This window comes from Watersipora subatra, chromosome 2, assembly GCF_963576615.1.
Source record: "Watersipora subatra chromosome 2, tzWatSuba1.1, whole genome shotgun sequence".
Lineage (NCBI taxonomy): Eukaryota > Metazoa > Bryozoa > Gymnolaemata > Cheilostomatida > Watersiporidae > Watersipora > Watersipora subatra.
The window spans coordinates 6443721-6467952 of NC_088709.1; the positions used below are offsets into that span (position 1 = coordinate 6443721).

At 33.2% G+C, this 24232-nt stretch overlaps 1 protein-coding gene across 1 annotated transcript in view; it reads right to left on the reverse strand.

The window, feature by feature from the left end:
• The window catches only part of LOC137386800 (DNA mismatch repair protein Mlh1-like), a 52830-nt gene that overhangs the window by 7279 nt on the left and 21319 nt on the right, over nt 1–24232 (reverse strand). Inside the window, exons 5-12 of the mRNA XM_068072948.1 lie at nt 16446–16537; nt 13088–13219; nt 12495–12607; nt 10634–10727; nt 9674–9827; nt 7552–7796; nt 5041–5159; nt 279–387 (exon numbers count right to left, since the gene is read on the reverse strand). Of these exons, the coding sequence (XP_067929049.1) occupies nt 279–387; nt 5041–5159; nt 7552–7796; nt 9674–9827; nt 10634–10727; nt 12495–12607; nt 13088–13219; nt 16446–16537 (1058 nt within the window). The remainder of the gene's footprint in view (nt 1–278; nt 388–5040; nt 5160–7551; nt 7797–9673; nt 9828–10633; nt 10728–12494; nt 12608–13087; nt 13220–16445; nt 16538–24232) is intronic.

Below are 24232 nucleotides of genomic sequence, written 5' to 3' on the forward strand. Positions count from 1 at the left end.
AATATACTATAGCAAATACTGCTGGCCAAGACAGTGGGTGGATGAGGAATGGAATTGGAGGTGAATGCTTCGTTGCCTGCCCTGTGACTTTTGATAAATTGAAAGTTTAGTCAATGTGTATAAAATATATTTTCTAAAAACGTTTGGAAGAACACCTTTATTTAAAATAGACTTCAAAATAAAGACCATACAGACCCACCACTAAACAATATGTTTTCAACTTCATTTCAAACATCTTCTAATGAGAGAGAAGATGCTAAAAATATCAGCAAACTTACGTGAGATTTTTGTTGTTGACGAGATAAAGACTAGTCTGGTACTGAAGCAAAGAGAAGGACCTGTTTACGCAGCCGACGAATGTGTGCTCTTTCAACATTTCCCTTAACCCTGCAATCACAAACTTAAAATAGTATCAGTGAAAAGGAGTCACACAGAGTGACTAACAGTCTCGTTTTAACAGTTGCCTGCAACCTATATAGAAATGTTGATTGAAAAGTCTAAGAGCTAAAGCATTGCTATAACATTCTCACCACGAGCATTCACTAAGGAGATAGGACATTATAAATAGCGCTTGTCTGTGTACCTAAGTGCAAAGACTCCACAGCTACTGTATATGGTGAAGCGAGCTTTAACTTAATGTCGATACTGGTTACTTTAACATTTAACTGATATACTAGCCACTACACCAACTGATATAACAGTCACTATACTAACTAATATACTAATCACTATACTAATAACTAGAAATTCCCCTGTCATACAGCCCACGACCAAAGTGATATTGGAAAAAAGAAAGGGTACTGCTGATTGAGAAATGCAATACTATTAGCAGTCAAATGGCACTGCAGTGCAATAGGAGAACTGCAATGGTAGCTACAATGGTAGTTGTAATGTACTGGGTGCTATTATGTACAACAAACAGCAATAATGAAAGGAAAAGATTATGTTTATATCTCTCCCCTGCAATAGGAGAAATGCAATATTAGAAGTAAAATGGCAAGCTGCTTTGTAATATACATAGGCTGGGGGGGCTGTATATCATTGGTCATAGCAACCAATATCAAGAAGTTGTGCTATTTTTCTAGATTTCTGTATTTATATTTAAAAAATCATGCTGAATTTAAAATTCTAAACAGATTTTAGCTGTTTACAATTTTTTACAGATTTTATTTTACAATTAAATACTGTAATAATCCTATAAGAATCGTTAGAAAAATATCATTGTCATTTCCTTTACTTTCACTGCTTTGGACATCAGTTGAAATACCAAAGTACTCATTATAAGTGTCCAAAATGTCAGAGTCCGGTAGAATCGGCAAAAAGAAACGGATACTTTTCAGTACTTCTACGTTAGTTACAGAAACCTTCGGCAATTCTACAATGCTATAGACTGGTGAAATGTGCAAGTTTCTCTCGTGAAATGTGCACGACTTAATGGTTTTACTCTCTGTCGCGCGGCCTTCTCGGCATTTCGTTGGCTTTTTTAATTTTGATTAAAAAAGGCTTGTCAAGTTTTTATAGCGATTTTTGGCCAAATTAATCTGTCTATTTATGTGTAATCCGATCAGATGGGTTAGTTTTAGGATATTGCATCAACTTTTCAAAGACTTGGTAACATATTTAAATAGGTTTATATGTATTTTGTATTATTATTATACTTAAACGACTCTACACAAAAATGGTTAAATTTTTTGATGGGATTTCGGTACAAGGGTTTGGTAACGGCCATTGACGGATAATATTTCGGGAGTTGTGTGCGCATATGCATTTATAATAAAGCTCTCAAACAATCGCTTCGCTCGTGTTTGGTTGCGGGAATATACTAGTCACTACACCAACTGATATACTAGTCACTATACTAACTAATATACTAGTCACTATACTAACTGATATACTAGTCACTATACTAACTGATATAATCATCACTACACCAACTGATATAACAGTCAGTATTAATACCAGACTTATGGTTTATATATACCATATATAGACTTTATTAGTCAGACAATATCAATAAATGAGTGCGAAAGATCAAGCACTGAGCTAAGTAAGCATATATGGACATGGCGCGTAGTGAGAGAAGCAATAACATATAGTAAGACTACAGGCACAATGTATCTTACCGTATGTCTAAATGAGGAATTTTACTACTTTAAACATAAGATGTAAACTTGTTTCAACATGTAGACCCGCTATCAAAACTCTTTTGAGCAATTTTAAGACTTAACTTTCAAGCACATAAATTGATAATTTTCATCTCATTGTACATGAATAATAACTACATCGCTGGCTAACTTCAATCCTACAAATCAATGGTGCTTTTAGGTAATTAACACCTGTATGTATATATCTTATACCTATATGTCTATATGTATATATCTTATACCTATATGTCTATATCTTATACCTATAAGTCTATATGTATATATCTTATACCTATATGTCTATGTCTTATACCTATAAGTCTATATGTATATATCTTATACCTATATATCTATATATCTTATACCTATATATCTATAAGTATATATCTTATACCTATATATTTATATGTATATATCTTATACCTATACATCTATATGTATATATCTTATACCTATATATCTACATGTATATATCTTATACCTATATATCTATATGTATATATCTTATACCTATATATCTATATGTATATATCTTATACCTATACATCTATATGTATATATCTTATACCTATATATCTACATGTATATATCTTATACCTATATATCTATATGTATATATCTTATACCTATATATCTATATGTATATATCTTATACCTATATATCTATATGTATATATCTTATACCTATATATCTTTTGTATCTACGTTTTAGCATATTGTTGTGGCATTTGGCTAGTATATAGACATACAGTAGATGCTCCTACAACGTAAATAATCTATCCAAGGAACATTTACGTTATAGGGATTTTACGTTATACAAACAGTAAAATATATGTAAATTGCCTAATCCGTTCAAAGATCTGTTCAAACTCACCCTTTTGGTCATGCAAAAAGAAAAAAAACTAAAACCTAACTTTTTCAATTTGTTGACTGTATCGTAACTGTAATATTATTAGTTTGCATCGACAACATTTGTCCTTTTTCTGATTAACTTCACTGGTTTTATTTACTGGTAGTTTAACAATATGACGATGGGAAACGCACATATTTGACATCCATTTACAATGGTTTGTTAATTTTTTTTAGTTAACAAAATCTATTCTGGAAAGCAAAACTAGTAACAAATATTTTATACATCTACCATAACACAAAACAAAAATACATTTTACTAAATAGTGTAAGAGCGGTGTTTACCTGTTTGTGTCTATCCGTATCTAGGAGCCAAGGTTAAGATAAAAGATAACTTTCAGCAATACTCCAACTCATGACATTCATATTGGTAGACTCTACCAGCCTCCACATGGCCTCTACAAGCTCGTGCCTCACACGAGCTTGTAGAGGCCATGTGGTGTAGTGGTTATCACATCTGTAACTTCACGCGCAAAAGGCCATGGGTTTGATACCCATGATGACCTCACTTTTGACACAAAATCCCAACATCAAGCTAGCAAATGTGTCACGCTGATACACAATGAGAGCGTAAAGATGTATACAATAATAACAAGCAACCCTGGCAGCTCAATGAATCGAATGAAAACTATAGTTTTGGTAGTACGTATGTATCTACAAAAGAACTGTTTCAAAAAAACGCTAAAAGCACGTCTATATACCCTACAGAATGAAAGGATTCGCGGAGTTTAATTTCGCGAAAATTGTCTCTCCAAGCATATTCGTGGACCAAATTATTCGTGGATGAACACATTCGCAAATAAATTAATCCATGAAAGCAGTTAGCAATAGAGTAAAATCTTCAGGTGCATATACCACGTGTTTAGGTTTCTGTTTAGCTAAGAATTTTATGTCAATCATGCAAAGCTACGGTATTAAATTTTGGCAGCATCCAGAGGTTTTCATGAATTTTCATCGATTTGGAGGCTGTCGGTGAACCAACAATTTGTGGTAAGTTATGAGTTTTTTTAAACGTAAATATCTGCAGGAGATTTCTTTTTGGTGAAGATGACGTGCCGAAATCCGAATAACTTGTGACAACCTTAAAAATTTTTGTAAAGAAGTGTGATGTATTGGCAATGGGCTTAACTTGAAGCCCCGGCGTGAATTTTAAGAGTTCGGAGCTCAGCTATGTTTACTAACTCTGCCTATCGGCTAGTTTTTAATTTGATGTAGTGGTTATTCTCTCTTGTCTTAAAAATAAAGATAATTATTCACGGATTTTAATAATTCGCGGATTTGACTGTACACGAACTCATGAATTATTAAATCCATTGAATATTTTCATCCTGTAGGGTATATATTTCTCAAAGTTTGAGTGTGGTTATGTGTATAGTTTTAGCTATAGCCAATAAAATCCTGGAATAACGAGTCCGTATCGCAGAAGATTTAACCTTGGACCCTCCGGTTCATCAGTCCGATACCTTAACAATTAAGCCAAACAAGCTTGTTGGATTCATGAGGCGATATATGTCGCTATATGGGTGCAAATACGCTACCACTCTCTGTCACAACGCAAAGTAATGACGCAACGTCATGAGAAGCGGTAGCTCTTATTAGAAAGCTTACTCAAATTTTCCATTGGCAATGTACTAGGCTAATAGCAAGTGGCAGGCAACTCTCATTGTTTGTAAACTGATTTTTAATACCTGGACAACACCGGGTAGCCCAGCTAGTAATAGATAAAACGCTATTCGCATGCCGTTTTTTCTTTTGCAAGTGCGATGAGATAGTTACCATTCAAATCTAATTTGAGAAGTTGCCCTTACTCGACACTTAACGTTGTATGGAATTTTTTACGTAATACGAAGCAAAAACAATCCATAAATTTTTCGGTTATCTGGAATTACATTATAGGAGGTATACATTATAGGAGCATCTACTGTATGTATATCTATATGTACATACAGGAATGAGACGGTATCACATAAGCATACAAACCACTTACGATGGTGAGCAGATGCCTCTGATTCCCTCTGCAGAGAGAGAACACTGGTGAGAGTCACCTTGTGTCTAGAACCCGTAGCTGACACTGAGGGAAGTCTCTTCTCCTCCATACCCCTCTTACTACATGAACGTGGAGATTACAGGATAGAATCCAAAAAAAAGAACAAAGAAAATCCTTTTATAAGCAAAAATTCATCCAATAGAGAACAATACACAGGTATTGTTTTAGGTCAAGGAAGTCATTAACTCAAGCGATAGAAACGATTTAGGAGCAGTGGACTAGAAGTCAATAACTGGGTCAGTCCGTAACTGTGTTTTGAGCTATAGAGAAACCAACTAGCTAGGAGAAGTGTGAAAGCGTGCAGGGGTTGACATGCCATCCCCGGTTTGGCCATTTAATGTAAAACTTAAAACATGAAGCCGCTCAACATTGACATCACAACAACCTAGTCTGTAAGTTCGAAAGTTCGTAAGACATAAAACTATAGATCCTATTTCTGCTAGTTGATTACATAGTAATGAAAATATATAGTTGAAGAGATAAAAAATATTGTTCTTTCAGTGGAGAATTGACCAAACATCAGCCTAATCTGAGCCAATCTCTGTAGAGTAATACCCTGAGATATGACTGCCCTATCGTTAGAGAAATTTGAGATGCGAAGAAAATTCTGAGCAAATTTGCCTTGAGATGTGCAAAGATTTGACACACGAGCAGACGAGACGGCTCCCATTCTGCCGCGAGGTGGTCGAGTATACGAAAGGGCACGTAAGAGAACAACATGTTTCTCGTTGAATCGAATGAAAAAGCCGACTAAAAGTGAAGGTGAAAGTGAGGCAGAAGATAGTGGAAAGTCGACTAAAAGTGAAGGTGAAAGTGAGGCAGAAGATAGTGGAAAGTCGACTAAAAGTGAAGGTGAAAGTGAGGCAGAAGATAGTGGAAAGTCGACTAAAAGTGAAGGTGAAAGTGAGGCAGAAGATAGTAGAAAGTCGACTAAAAGTGAAGGTGAAAGTGAGGCAGAAGATAGTAGAAAGTCGACTAAAAGTGAAGGTGAAAGTGAGGCAGAAGATAGTAGAAAGTCAAGCCAAAGAAGATAGTAAAAATGAAAACAAAATTAGAATTAAGTTTTGTGTAAAATTAGAGCATATTTCTAAGTGTGTGCAGAGTAAGCTAAATTGATTTTAGTTAAATTTAAAGTTTATGTTATATTATGTGGTGTCACAAAAATGTAGCGTACCAAACGTGGTGCTGTCAAGTCTCTCTCACATCGTCATTAGCCACTACCATCTGTCTTGAAGGTAAGAACTTCAAACGTACTGCACATTAAAATATCACATTTTATAGCAGATCATAGCTACTAGAATTGTATTTGTTACTTTGTGAGCATAGGTGATAAATTAGAACAAATAAAAACATGTTTTTACATTCTAATATCCTGCTTTAGGTGATTTTTCAGAGGGTGAGAACGGAGTAATTTGTATTTAGTTATCTTATATAGGGAAAGGATTTGAGATTTAAGTGAATTGACATGCGAGCTTGGGACCCAGACTAAAAATTGACATGTTATGATGTTTCCAGCTTGACAGTTGAGGTCTGTGCAACAAGTTACTTCAAATTTAGAAATAACTAAATAACAGTGGCCCCGAGGTCACATGATTCGTTGTAAACCTTAGAATGATTGTGTATCTAAGAGATTACTCTTTCTCGACTAGGCAAAAGCTTTCCATTATTTTATTAATGGTAGGACAACTCTACAAAACTGTTGTTATATCGAACACTGCTGGTTAAGCTCGTATCTCAATATATTACTGTAGTAGATATAGAACGAAGATGACAGACAGCCACTATGATGAACAAACATAAGTAATTATTTGTAGCTAGAATTGGGGATTTTATGTAATAAATCACATCCCAGATCAACTGCTATCACTGTATAACTGAAAATGAGTTTTTCCATTCTCGATGGTGTTTTCATGAGAAGTACAGGAAATGAAATAGCAAATGTAATGGTAGCGTATATCACAATAATAGATGCACGACAGTCGGTTTGAAACACTTAGAATTTCAAATCGACAGAATTTAATCAGGACTTTATAAGATATTTGATTTAGGAAATACTAAAAACATAGAAAACAATTTTGCGAATTGTATGACTGAACATGCCAAAATATTTCTACATCTATAAGATTTGCTATTCGTCTGTCGGCCTCTTATAATATCGACAGCTAAAAAACTAATTTCAGCAGAAATTGGCGTAATGTTTTAGTTATGTTGGCCCGACATAGTCCAAACCTAAGGTTTCGAAATGAAGCCACAAAAAAGAGGGTGACATCAATGCAAACATTCTGTGATTATTAGCATCACAGGAGTATTGTTATCCAGCCTATTTTAACATAATATGAAGGTACTCTACGGCTGGATGGAGTCACATCATACTCAATGCAGAACATCCCACTAGCACAGGACAAATCAAAGACATGATATAATGCTATAACATTCATCTCAGTTCCTTACCCTTCACTGGATGCAACCTGTGCACCACCTGCATCATCTGCTATCGGCTGACATTCTACCACATCAGGACTTAAAGAGCTGACAGGTTTCTGAAGGTATTCATCCAACTTTCTCTCTGTGTGGTCTGTCCTTACGATGTTATAAGCATATTCCCTTGTTTCCGAACTACCGGTAGCCTTTTCTTCAGTTTGGCTGTTTGTTGAAGGGTTATCTACCTGACCAGCCTTAGGCAGTGTGATCAGAGACTACAATCAAATCAGAGTAATTAACACTGTAGTATTATACTTCTGTATCTCTGGAAGCATCTCAACTGTTTTATATCACTTCAGATTGTTGCTGTGTGTAAGTTATCACCCTTCACATAACCCTGTGTAACCTCTACTATATGTCCATGGTAACTTGAGGAGAGATGCCCTTATTGGATATTTAATCATATCATAGATGCATATAATAATTCTAGTCGACATAAGGTTGTATAACTCTCTATGATACTAGTAGTAGTTAATAGTAGTTAGCAGTAGTAGTAGTTAGCAGTAGTTAGTAGTAGTTAGCAGTGGTAGTAGTTAGCAGTAGTAGTAGTTAGCAGTAGTAGTAGTTAACAGTAGTAGTAGTTAGTAGTAGTAGTAGTAGCTAGTAGTTAACAGTAGTAGTAGTTAGTAGTAGTAGTAGTAGCTAGTAGTTAACAGTAGTAGTAGTTAGTAGTAGTAGTAGTAGCTAGTAGTAGAAATGAGTAGTAATACTTAGTACTAGTAGTGGTAGTACTAGTAGCCGAGAGCTAGTGGAGAGTTTCATCATTTTGTTCTCAATGAAAGAAATGTTTTTCAAGCAAATAAAAGCCAAGGAAACACCTGGCTTCATTTCAATAATAATTATTCAACTGTAATTGCTGATCTAAATGGCATGATCTGAATAAATAATTGTCTACAAATGAAGTATAGGAAGAGTATTATTCATATATTTTACCATCTCAATAATGTGACATGATCTCAATAAAATGGTGGGATCTGAATAATAAAATATTATGTGAATAAAATGGAGTGTTATCTGAATTAAATGGTGAATAATTTGAATAAAGTGGTGTGTTATTTGAATAAAGTGGTGTGTTATGTAAATATAGTGGTGCGTTATATGAGTAAAGTAGTGTGTTATTTGAATAAAGTGGTGTGTTATATAAATAAAGTGATGTGGTATTTGAATAAAGTGGTGCGTTATTTGAATATTGGTGTGTTATGCGAATAAAGTGGTGCGCTATTTGAAAAAAGTGGTGTGTTATGTGAATAAAGTGGTGCGTTATATGAATAAAGTTGTGCATTATGGAAATAAAGTGGCGTGTTATGTAAACAAAGTAGTGTGGTATGTGAATAAAGTGGCGTGGTACATGTATGTGAATAAAGTGTTGTAGTATGTAAATAAAGTGGTGTGGTATGTGAATAAAGTGGTGTGGTATGTGAATAAAGTGGTGTGGTATGTGAATAAAGTGGTGTGGTATGTGAATAAAGTGGTGTGGTATGTGAATAAAGTGGTGTGGTATGTGAATAAAGTGGCGTGGTACATGTATGTAAATAAAGTGGTGTGTTATGTAAATAAAGTGGTGTTTTATGTGAATAAAGTGGTATGTTATGTGAATCGATTAGTGCATGAGCTAAATAGAGTGGAGTGGAAGGAATGAGGCTGTATATTCATAAAATACATATTCCAGTTAACATTAGAGATAATTTGACAGAAACCACCTATAAAATGTGTAGAGAAAACACCCAGCCAATGCAGACAACTGCTATGAATCCAGAACAACCTGATGTGCAGTGCCAGTTTCTCTCAAACTTATATGAATATATATATATACATATATATATACACAATGTATATATATATATACATAAGTAAAAGCGTAAGATCCGAGCGGAGTGCGCAATGATAAATTCAGAACAAGTTAAAATCAATAAAACAGACTATAACTTTAGATAAAACACTTTATTACTATTAGTTTCATGCTTGGTAAGAGCAATCTTCAGAAGAATGCTCTTACTAAGCATGAAACTAATAGTAATCAAGTGTTTTATCTAAAGTTATAGTCTGTTTTATTGATTTTATTTATATATATATATATAAAATGGCAGGTTACCTGAGTGTAGAACGTTCTAGAAGAGTTGCAACCGAGAAGGCGCTGCTCAACACATTTCTGGATTCTCTCTATAACCTGCTCCTCATGAAGAAAATGCACCTCATACTTGGTTGGGTGCACATTGACATCTATGTTCTGTGAAGCTATCTGCAAGCTATGTGTACAAATAAATAAAATATAAGGTTTTTGTAATACAAAATGCAAACTGGTTTTATCTTAACACGACTGAAGGTTGGCACTGATGAGGAATAATAGCAAACTTTAACCGGCCAACGGCTTTGTAAGGCTCCGAACAATGACCAATGGCATTTTAAGGTATTAAGCTTTGACCAATAGCATCAAAAGTATTAAACCTTGACCAATAGCAGTACAGAATGAAAAGCGTGGAACAATCATAAAATGGTTAGTGTGATACTCATTTGCTAATCTGGTACTTGGTTAGACTGTTGATATTAAATATTAACTTTAATATTAAATATAAAGTTAACATTAAATAGTGGAAGGAAAAGCTATCGTAGAAATGGCAGAAGCAGGCTTTATATTGACCGTAGTCTATAAGTTCATTCATTTAGTACAAGAAACATCCTATTACAATATTTGCTGTTTCTAAAAACAACAGTCTAATTTGACTTGCTTATTCATCTTTTCAATAGTATCGAAAATGCTGCAGCAAAATCATGCAGCTTGAACAATTCCTGTGAATGACCTCCACCTACACGATCTTCAAGCAACAAGCTGGTCTAGCGATGTTCACTTTCCAAATCTAGTTTCTATGTAAGTTGCCCATAGATTATTAGGTCATTTTACTTTGATTAAACTGCATGCTGGGTTAAACGCCCTAGACACAACTATTGACAACTTACCTACGTACACACAAACTGCTCTCGCAACTATTAAAAAAGTTCTTATAATTGGGCAAAATGTTGAGCCAGATGGAGGATACTTGAACAGGCAGTTTACCTGAGGTAAAGAAATGGGGAGGACCCTTTAGGCAGATATGTTGAGTAGACAGTATCAATAGCCTTGTAAAGCTGGGAGCACTCTACCAACCGTTCTACAGGTATATATTGGTGAAACACTGACTTATCATACCGATAAGAATATTATGGATTATACAGTAACCAAACAGGTTAGTGATCATAGTGTCACATACTCACCATAGTGTCACATATTCATCATAGTGTCACAGACTCACCATAGTATCACATACTCATCACAGTGTCACATACTCAATAAAGTGTCACATACTCATCATAGTGTCACATACTCACCATAGTGTCACATATTGACCACAATGTCACATGTAGAGATGCCCCGATTCTAAATTCACCAGCCGATTCAGATACCGATCCGATATACCGATCCCAATTGAAAAATAATCCGATTCAGATCTTTTGTGTTGCATAGATAGTTGTTCATTTTATTATGCAAATACAAACATAATGCAAAGAAAACATGAATATTATTGTATTTATTTGTTTGCATTTATGGAAAAAATGTATATACATATTCACAAACTGACATACCGTGCATGTAGTAACAAAACAGTCCATGTTTCTTGTAATTTGTAAATAAAGGTAATTACTGTTAGTGGTACAGTTCTATCTGTGATAACGAAGTCCCTCTTCTATTGTTGGATGAACTGCTGCGCCTGTACAAGTTTAGAGCAAATCAATGTTTCTTTTAATTACCGTTAGTGATTCAACTATCTCAGTAAGATGTCTCTTTCTTCCATCATTATCAATGTAGCCAAGCGTACTGAAGGGGGGATTCACTTGCCACAGATGTTGGAGGACAGGCTACATACCGATACGCCACTGGGGTTACCATTTTTTGTACAATACAAACGATCCATTGTATCGTCAGGATCAAGAGAGTGATAGATAACTTTATGCGTTGACTGTTTAAATTACTTTCGTAATGCTAGTAAATAGAAATATTACACTGCGTTCTTGTCTCCCATTTTTATTATCTTGTTCGTGATTGCCTGCAATAAATCCTATCGCTGTAATTGGAAAATACCACACTTTTTGTTTACGTTCTGGCTAAAAAGTTTCCTTCGTTGTGTTGATCAGGCTATAGACATGAAGTAAATTGTGTGGCAGGCCTGAAATTCATTAAGTAAAAGTAAGAAGCTTACAGCTGATGATTTTTTATTAGTATAGCAGGCTAAAATACAGTTTTCTGCTAAATGGTTGATCTGTAAAAAATATCGGAAGGTTCAGATTTTTTAAGAAAAGATCGGCCGATACCGATTCAGATACTTGACACCCATATCGGCGCCGATACCGTAACCAAAATCGGGGCAACTCTAGTCACATACTCATCAGTGTCACATACTCATCATAGTGTCACATACGATGTCACATACTCATCACAGTGTCACATATTCACCAAAATGTCACATACTCATCACAGTGTCACATACTCACCATAGTGTCAGAAACTCACCATAGTGTCGCATACTCATCACAGTGTCACATACTCACCATAGTGTCACATACTCACCATAGTGTCACATACTCAACAGTGTCCCATACTCATCATAGTGTCACATACTCACCATGCTGCCACATACTCACCAGTGTCACATATTCACCATAGTGTCACATACTCACGATAATGTCACATACTCATCACAGTGTCACATACTCGCCAAAGTGTCACATACTCATCATAGCGTCAAATACTCACCATAGTGTCACAAACTCACAATAGTGTCACATACTCACCATAGTGTTGCATACTCACCAGTGTCACAAACTCACCATAGTGTCACATACTCACCATAGTGTCACATACCCACCATAGTGTCACATACCATTTATAAACAAGAGAAATATGCCCTTCTTCATAGAGTAGTTAGCATTAGTGATGTAACCTTTGACCTTCATCCCAAGTCTCTTATCCTCATCTTCTACTTCTAGCAGCTCTCTAGTAGACAGAAAACTAACTAGTAGAGATCATTGTAATTTTTCTGAGCAATTAGTTACAGTTAGCCTGTAAGGGGAGGAGGTTTAGTGATGAGTGTAATTAGAAGGATGCTAACAAAAGTTCAAGAAGAAAAGAGATGGCAGCGAGGAGCCAATTCATAAAAGTTTTCACCTGTAACAAAAGAAATATCTTCAAATACCTGTGAATATTGTAGCAGCAGATATACAACACTACAGCCTTTATGTAACACCTTGGCTTGTGTGCAATATTGATGCCAACATGTAGCAGTATTGTGAGTATGTAGTGCGTACCAAAGGCAGTTATGTGTTGTACCTCGGTGCACAAATAACAATACCACCTCCAAGAGCATCAGCCAGAGTTAACGACTTTGCAAGTAAGTACGACTTGTGTGAAACCAAAATAATTTTTATATAGCCCAATAAAAATCAAAATTTGAACACATGTGAAAATCCCACACACTTGGCAATGGCAGCGCTGTAGATAATCCTGATATTGTCAGTAATGGAAGCATTTGGAGAGGTCTTTACGTCCGCTGATGGTGTGCCATGTTTCTTCAGAGAAAATCCAACAGCAGAATTATGAACAGCATACCTAAAGCATACATTCCAAGGTGATCAGATAAGATATAATACTAGAGGGGATAAATAACTGTGACAGTTGTTTTAAGGCCAACAATATTCGTCAACGTGGAATGGTTTAATTTGCTCCAAATGGAAGGCTGGAGATATTAAACTCCTAAATGAATAACATTAACCAGGCAGGGTGATATGTAACGTACTACATAGACAGGGTGATATGTAATGTACTACATAGACAGGGTGATATGTAATGTACTACATAGACAAGATGATATGTAACGTTCTACATAGACAGGGTGATATGTAACATTCTACGTAGACAGGGTGATAGATAACGTACTACATAGACAGGGTGGTATGTAAGGTACTACATACAGGGTGTTATGTAACATTCTACATAGACAGGGTGATATGTAACATACTACATAGACAAGGTGAAATGTAACGTACTACATAGACAGGGTGCTATGTAACGTTCCACATAGACTGGGTAATATGTAACGTTCTACATAGACAAGGTGTTATGATACATACTACATAAACAGGGTGATAACTAACATACTAAATAGACAAGGTGATATGTAACGGACTACATAGACAGGGTGTTATGTAACGTGCTACATAGACAGGGTGATATGTAACGTTCTACATAGACAAGGTGTTATGTAACGTACTACATAGACAGGGTGATATGTAATATACTACATAGACAGGGTGATATGTAACATACTACATAGACAGGGTGATATGTAATGTTCTACATAGACAGGTTGATATTTAATGTACTACATAGACAAGGTGATATGTAATACATCATATAGACAAAGTGACATGTAATATATTACAAAGAAATGGTGATATGTAACATATTATATAGACAGGGTGATACGTAATAGATTACATAGGCAAGATGATATATAATAAATTACATAGATAAGGCAATATGTAATATTTTGTATAGATGAAGTGGTAAGTAATATAATGTATAGACAAGGTGAAATATAATACATTGACAATAGATTCCATAGACGGGGTGATATGCAACATATTACAAAGACGGGGTGATACGTAATGCATTACACATACAGGCTGATATGTAATAAATTACATAGGCATGGTGATATGTAACACATTACCTAAAGAGAGCGATATGTAATATATTACATCGAAAAGGTGCTATCTAAATACTACACAGACAAGGTGATATGTAATAGATTACATAGACAAGGTGATATGTAATACATTTCATAAACAGGGTTGTATGAAATACATTACATAAAACTCTGTCTATGAAAAGTATTACATAGACAAGGTGATAGGTGATACATTTCATAAACAGGGTTGTATGTAATACATTACATAAAACTCTGTCTATGAAAAGTATTACATAGACAAGGTGATATGTGATACATTTCATAAACAGGGTTGTATGTAATACATTACATAAAACTCTGTCTATGAAAAGTATTACATAGACAAGGTTATGGCGCCTTACAGTGCCTCGCGTTGCGTGTTCGCAACTCGAGTTGATCAACTCGAGTTGCACAACTCGAGTTGTGAACGCGCAACACGACTTTTCAAAAGTAAGGTGCAATATATTGGTATTATGGTAGAATAACCGTAGATCTGGTTATGTTAACAATGGTATATCAATAGGCACCCGTTAGCTAATAGAAATTAAACTATGTATGTACTGTAAAACTAGAGCTAATAGCGAATTATTAGAATTATACTGTGCCGAGTTTGCAACTCGAGTTGTACAACTCGAGTTGCACAACTCGAGTTGTACAACTCGAGTTTGTAAATATAACTCGAGTTGTACAACTCGAGTTGCACAACTCGAGTTCATCAAAACCCAAGCCGAGTTCTTTCAACAGCAACTCGAGTTCAACAACTCGGCTTGAGAACATCTCATCATTTTATTTTCTCTAGCAATATTTTCTATATATGGAATTTATTTTGGTGCATCATTAAACGCCGTTGAAATAATTTCTATGTTCATTTTCGGTGTTCATTCAGTTTCTTGTCAGATTCTAGAGAGATGACTCTTTTTTTATTTGAAAAAGAAGTTGCCCGGCTGGCTGCGAATTTCTTTTTCTCAAACAGGTTTACATACGGCAGTAAAATTTTGGCTCATGATTGGCTTTAGTAATTGAGTTTTAGTAACCAAAACTTACATCATCACATTAGAAATCAATAGTTTTAATTAGAAAGGAACACAAAATTCGAAATAACGTAGCAAAACTGATGTTATCATTCAAAAAGTGCTGTTAAAACGTAAGAGGCGCTCACTTAAAACTCATTAATTTAAGCCATTTTGAATACAATTTTGGAATTTTGTGTTCCTCTCTAATTATAACTATTGACTTTCAATGTAATTGACTATTGACTTTCAATTGACTTTTTACATTCTACAATTGTTTTTGTCTCTTTAAATTTATAGAAATGAATATGCGCAAATCTCGCCAATATATATAATTTAAATATGTATACATATTTAAATTATTATTATTAAATTTCTGTAAATGAGACACCCCAATTACTCACTTTGCTTTCTTTACGAACCCGTGTTAGTTTTGCGTAACGCAACTCGAGTTCATCAAAAACCCAGGCCGAGTTGTACAACACGGCAACTCGAGTTGTGAACGCGCAAGGCGAGGCACTGTAAGGCGCCATACAAGGTGATATGTGATACATTTCATAGACAGGGTTGTATGTAATACATTACATAAAACTCTGTCTATGAAAAGTATTACATAGACAAGGTGATATGTGATACATTTCATAGACAGGGTTGTATGTAATACATTACATAGACAAGGTGACTTGTGATAGATTACCATGACACACCTTAAGTTCAATTGTAAGTAATTAACTTTTATGATCAAGTTACAATCAAATAGCTAAGAAACCACAACTTGAGAGCCAACCAACAATTACATCTGGTGAGACATACAGCCAATTCATAGTTCAGAGGTGTGTTTGAGTTATCCTCAGTTTAGTGGTGTAAATATTTCAAGTTCCTAGATGAAGATTTGAGTCTAGAGCTAATCTCCCAGCATTAGAGTGTCAAAGTTTGAGAGCATTGAAACCAAAGCTGAGCCATACAGATATATATAATTATAATGTTTTATTAGTAATGTAAACTAAAAAATACTGCAAGCTTTTTGTTTCGTGCAGGATGTACATAACATACTGCACTGCACCTATGACAACCTATAGTCAGGCAGCCATACTACCTGCTAACTACGTCTACAATTCTGCTGTACTCATCTGAAGGGTTTTTGAGAGTTCGTCTACGTGTAGCTACATTATAGAAGAGATCCTCGACCTAAAACACACATAAGGTAGTGAGAGTACCTGTTAATATAAACACGTATGATAAGGTAGTGAGAGTACTTGTTAATATAAACACGTATGATAAGGTAGTGAGAGTACTTGTTAATATAAACACATATGATAAGGTAGTGAGAGTACTTGTTAATATAAACACATATGATAAGGGAGCGAGAGTACTTGTTAATATAAACACATATGATAAGGTAGTGAGAGTACTTGTTAATATAAACACATATGATAAGGTAGTGAGAGTACTTGTTAATATAAACACATATGATAAGGTAGTGAGAGCAGTTGTTAATATAAACACATATGATAAGGTAGTGAGAGTACTTGTTAATATAAACACGTATGATAAGGTAGTGAGAGTACTTGTTAATATAAACACGTATGATAAGGTAGTGAGAGTACTTGTTAATATAAACACATATGATAAGGTAGTGAGAGTACTTGTTAATATAAACACATATGATAAGGTAGTGAGAGTACTTGTTAATATAAACACATATGATAAGGTAGTGAGAGTAATTGTTAATATAAACACATATGATAAGGTAGTGAGAGTACTTGTTAATATAAACACATATGATAAGGTAGTGAGAGTAATTGTTAATATAAACACGTATGATAAGGGAGTGAGAGTACTTGTTAATATAAACACACATGATAAGGTAGTGAGAGTAATTGTTAATATAAACACATATGATAAGGTAGTGAGAGTACTTGTTAATATAAACACGTATGATAAGGTAGTGAGAGTACTTGTTAATATAAACACACATGATAAGGTAGTGAGAGTACTTGTTAATATAAACACATATGATAAGGGAGCGAGAGTACTTGTTAATATAAACACATATGATAAGGTAGTGAGAGTAATTGTTAATATAAACACATATGATAAGGTAGTGAGAGTAATTGTTAATATAAACACATATGATAAGGTAGTGAGAGTACTTGTTAATATAAACACGTATGATAAGGTAGTGAGAGTACTTGTTAATATAAACACATATGATAAGGTAGTGAGAGTACTTGTTAATATAAACACGTATGATAAGGGAGTGAGAGTAATTGTTAATATAAACACATATGATAAGGTAGTGAGAGTAATTGTTAATATAAACACGTATGATAAGGGAGTGAGAGTAATTGTTAATATAAACACATATGATAAGGTAGTGAGAGTACTTGTTAATATAAACACGTATGATAAGGGAGTGAGAGTAATTGTTAATATAAACACGTATGATAAGGTAGTGAGAGTACTTGTTAATATAAACACGTATGATAAGGGAGTGAGAGTAATTGTTAATATAAACACATATGATAAGGTAGTGAGAGTAATTGTTAATATAAACACGTATGATAAGGGAGTGAGAGTAATTGTTAATATAAACACATATGATAAGGTAGTGAGAGCAGTTGTTAATATAAACACGTATGATAAGGTAGTGAGAGTAATTGTTAATATAAACACATATGATAAGGTAGTGAGAGTAATTGTTAATATAAACACATATGATAAGGTAGTGAGAGTAATTGTTAATATAAACACATATGATAAGGTAGTGAGAGTAATTGTTAATATAAACACATATGATAAGGTAGTGAGAGTAATTGTTAATATAAACACATATGATAAGGTAGTGAGAGTACTTGTTAATATAAACACATATGATAAGGTAGTGAGAGTACTTGTTAATATAAACACGTATGATAAGGTAGTGAGAGTACTTGTTAATATAAACACACATGATAAGGTAGTGAGAGTACTTGTTAATATAAACACATATGATAAGGTAGTGAGAGTACTTGTTAATATAAACACGTATGATAAGGTAGTGAGAGTACTTGTTAATATAAACACATATGATAAGGTAGTGAGAGTACTTGTTAATATAAACACATATGATAAGGTAGGGAGAGTACTTGTTAATATAAACACATATGATAAGGGAGCGAGAGTACTTGTTAATATAAACACATATGATAAGGTAGTGAGAGTACTTGTTAATATAAACACATATGATAAGGTAGTGAGAGTACTTGTTAATATAAACACATATGATAAGGTAGTGAGAGTAATTGTTAATATAAACACGTATGATAAGGGAGTGAGAGTACTTGTTAATATAAACACACATGATAAGGTAGTGAGAGTAATTGTTAATATAAACACATATGATAAGGTAGTGAGAGTACTTGTTAATATAAACACACATGATAAGGTAGTGAGAGTACTTGTTAATATAAACACATATGATAAGGTAGCGAGAGTACTTGTTAATATAAACACACATGATAAGGTAGTGAGGGTAATTGTTAATATAAACACATATGATAAGGTAGTGAGAGTACTTGTTAATATAAACACATATGATAAGGTAGTGAGAGTAATTGTTAATATAAACACATATGATAAGGGAGCGAGAGTACTTGTTAATATAAACACGTATGATAAGGTAGTGAGAGTACTTGTTAATATAAACACATATGATAAGGGAGCGAGAGTACTTGTTAATATAAACACGTATGATAAGGGAGTGAGAGTACTTGTTAATATAAACACACATGATAAGGGAGCGAGAGTACTTGTTAATATAAACACGTATGATAAGGGAGTGAGAGTACTTGTTAATATAAACACATATGATAAGGGAGCGAGAGTACTTGTTAATATAAACACGTATGATAAGGGAGTGAGAGTACTTGTTAATATAAACACATATGATAAGGGAGCGAGAGTACTTGTTAATATAAACACGTATGATAAAGGAGTGAGAGTACTTGTTAATATAAACACATATGATAAGGGAGTGAGAGTACTTGTTAATATAAACACACATGATAAGGGAGCGAGAGTACTTGTTAATATAAACACATATGATAAGGTAGTGAGAGTACTTGTTAATATAAACACACATGATAAGGTAGTGAGAGTACTTGTTAATATAAACACATATGATAAGGTAGTGAGAGTACTTGTTAATATAAACACATATGATAAGGTAGTGAGAGTACTTGTTAATATAAACACATATGATAAGGTAGTGAGAGTAATTGTTAATATAAACACATATGATAAGGGAGTGAGAGTACTTGTTAATATAAACACGTATGATAAGGTAGTGAAAGTACTTGTTAATATAAACACATATGATAAGGGAGTGAGAGTACCTGTTAATATAAACACGTATGATAAGGTAGTGAGAGTACTTGTTAATATAAACACATATGATAAGGTAGTGAGAGTACTTGTTAATATAAACACATATGATAAGGTAGTGAGAGTACTTGTTAATATAAACACATATGATAAGGGAGTGAGAGTACCTGTTAATATAAACACGTATGATAAGGTAGTGAGAGTACTTGTTAATATAAACACATATGATAAGGGAGTGAGAGTACTTGTTAATATAAACACATATGATAAGGTAGTGAGAGTACTTGTTAATATAAACATGTATGATAAGGTAGTGAGAGTAATTGTTAATATAAACACATATGATAAGGTAGTGAGAGTAATTGTTAATATAAACACACATGATAAGGTAGTGAGAGTACTTGTTAATATAAACACATATGATAAGGTAGTGAGAGTACTTGTTAATATAAACACATATGATAAGGTAGTGAGAGTACTTGTTAATATAAACACATATGATAAGGGAGTGAGAGTACTTGTTAATATAAACACACATGATAAGGTAGTGAGAGTAATTGTTAATATAAACACATATGATAAGGTAGTGAGAGTACTTGTTAATATAAACACATATGATAAGGTAGTGAGAGTACTTGTTAATATAAACACATATGATAAGGGAGTGAGAGTACTTGTTAATATAAACACATATGATAAGGTAGTGAGAGTACTTGTTAATATAAACACATATGATAAGGTAGTGAGAGTAATTGTTAATATAAACACATATGATAAGGTAGTGAGAGTACTTGTTAATATAAACACACATGATAAGGTAGTGAGAGTACTTGTTAATATAAACACATATGATAAGGTAGTGAGAGTACTTGTTAATATAAACACATATGATAAGGTAGTGAGAGTACTTGTTAATATAAACACATATGATAAGGTAGTGAGAGTACTTGTTAATATAAACACGTATGATAAGGGAGTGAGAGTAATTGTTAATATAAACACATATGATAAGGTAGTGAGAGCAGTTGTTAATATAAACACACATGATAAGGTAGTGAGAGTACTTGTTAATATAAACACGTATGATAAGGTAGTGAGAGTAATTGTTAATATAAACACATATGATAAGGTAGTGAGAGTACTTGTGAATATAAACACATATGATAAGGTAGTGAGAGTACTTGTTAATATAAACACATATGATAAGGTAGTGAGAGTACTTGTTAATATAAACACATATGATAAGGTAGTGAGAGTACTTGTTAATATAAACACATATGATAAGGTAGTGAGAGTACTTGTTAATATAAACACGTATGATAAGGGAGTGAGAGTAATTGTTAATATAAACACATGCGATAAGGTAGTGAGAGTACTTGTTAATATAAACACATATGATAAGGTAGTGAGAGCAGTTGTTAATATAAACACATATGATAAGGTAGTGAGAGTACTTGTTAATATAAACACATATGATAAGGTAGTGAGAGCAGTTGTTAATATAAACACACATGATAAGGTAGTGAGAGTACTTGTTAATATAAACACGTATGATAAGGTAGTGAGAGTAATTGTTAATATAAACACATATGATAAGGTAGTGAGAGTACTTGTTAATATAAACACATATGATAAGGTAGTGAGAGTACTTGTTAATATAAACACATATGATAAGGTAGTGAGAGTACTTGTTAATATAAACACATATGATAAGGTAGTGAGAGCAGTTGTTAATATAAACACACATGATAAGGTAGTGAGAGTACTTGTTAATATAAACACGTATGATAAGGTAGTGAGAGTAATTGTTAATATAAACACATATGATAAGGTAGTGAGAGTACTTGTTAATATAAACACATATGATAAGGTAGTGAGAGTACTTGTTAATATAAACACATATGATAAGGTAGTGAGAGTAATTGTTAATATAAACACATATGATAAGGTAGTGAGAATACTTGTTAATATAAACACATATGATAAGGTAGTGAGAATACTTGTTAATATAAACACATATGATAAGGTAGTGAGAGTAATTGTTAATATAAACACATATGATAAGGTAGTGAGAGTACTTGTTAATATAAACACATATGATAAGGTAGTGAGAGTAATTGTTAATATAAACACATATGATAAGGTAGTGAGAATACTTGTTAATATAAACACATATGATAAGGTAGTGAGAGTAATTGTTAATATAAACACATATGATAAGGTAGTGAGAGTACTTGTTAATATAAACACATATGATAAGGTAGTGAGAATACTTGTTAATATAAACACATATGATAAGGTAGTGAGAGTACTTGGTAATATAAACACATATGATAAGGTAGTGAGAGTACTTGTTAATATAAACACATATGATAAGGTAGTGAGAGTAATTGTTAATATAAACACATATGATAAGGTAGTGAGAGTACTTGGTAATATAAACACACATGATAAGGTAGTGAGAGTACTTGTTAATATAAACACATATGATAAGGTAGTGAGAGTACTTGTTAATATAAACACATATGATAAGGGAGTGAGAGTAGTTGTTAATATAAACACATATGATAAGGTAGTGAGAGTAATTGTTAATATAAACACATATGATAAGGTAGTGAGAGTACTTGGTAATATAAACACACATGATAAGGTAGTGAGAGTACTTGTTAATATAAACACATATGATAAGGTAGTGAGAGTACTTGTTAATATAAACACATATGATAAGGGAGTGAGAGTAGTTGTTAATATAAACACATATGATAAGGTAGTGAGAGTACTTGTTAATATAAACACATATGATAAGGTAGTGAGAGTACTTGTTAATATAAACACATATGATAAGGTAGTGAGAGTAATTGTTAATATAAACACATATGATAAGGTAGTGAGAGTACTTGTTAATATAAACACATATGATAAGGTAGTGAGAGTACTTGTTAATATAAACACATATGATAAGGTAGTGAGAGTACTTGTTAATATAAACACATATGATAAGGTAGTGAGAGTAATTGTTAATATAAACACGTATGATAAGGTAGTGAGAGTACTTGTTAATATAAACACATATGATAAGGTAGTGAGAGCAGTTGTTAATATAAACACATGCGATAAGGTAGTGAGAGTACTTGTTAATATAAACACATATGATAAGGTAGTGAGAGCAGTTGTTAATATAAACACATATGATAAGGTAGTGAGAGTACTTGTTAATATAAACACATATGATAAGGTAGTGAGAGTACTTGTTAATATAAACACATATGATAAGGGAGTGAGAGTACTTGTTAATATAAACACATATGATAAGGTAGTGAGAGTACTTGTTAATATAAACACATATGATAAGGTAGTGAGAGTACTTGTTAATATAAACACATATGATAAGGTAGTGAGAGTACTTGTTAATATAAACACGTATGATAAGGTAGTGAGAGTAATTGTTAATATAAACACACATGATAAGGTAGTGAGAGTACTTGTTAATATAAACACGTATGATAAGGTAGTGAGAGTACTTGTTAATATAAACACATATGATAAGGTAGTGAGAGTACTTGTTAATATAAACACATATGATAAGGTAGTGAGAGTACTTGTTAATATAAACACGTATGATAAGGTAGTGAGAGTAATTGTTAATATAAACACATATGATAAGGTAGTGAGAGTACTTGTTAATATAAACACGTATGATAAGGTAGTGAGAGTAATTGTTAATATAAACACATATGATAAGGGAGTGAGAGTAATTGTTAATATAAACACATATGATAAGGGAGTGAGAGTAATTGTTAATATAAACACATATGATAAGGGAGTGAGAGTAATTGTTAATATAAACACATATGATAAGGTAGTGAGAGTACTTGTTAATATAAACACATATGATAAGGTAGTGAGAGTACTTGTTAATATAAACACGTATGATAAGGTAGTGAGAGTACTTGTTAATATAAACACATATGATAAGGTAGTGAGAGTACTTGTTAATATAAACACATATGATAAGGTAGTGAGAGTACTTGTTAATATAAACACATATGATAAGGTAGTGAGAATACTTGTTAATATAAACACATATGATAAGGGAGTGAGAGTAATTGTTAATATAAACACATATGATAAGGTAGTGAGAATACTTGTTAATATAAACACATATGATAAGGTAGTGAGAATACTTGTTAATATAAACACATATGATAAGGTAGTGAGAGTACTTGTTAATATAAACACATATGATAAGGTAGTGAGAGTACTTGTTAATATAAACACATATGATAAGGTAGTGAGAGTACTTGTTAATATAAACACGTATGATAAGGTAGTGAGAGTACTTGTTAATATAAACACATATGATAAGGTAGTGAGAGTACTTGTTAATATAAACACATATGATAAGGTAGTGAGAGTACTTGTTAATATAAACACATATGATAAGGTAGTGAGAATACTTGTTAATATAAACACATATGATAAGGGAGTGAGAGTAATTGTTAATATAAACACATATGA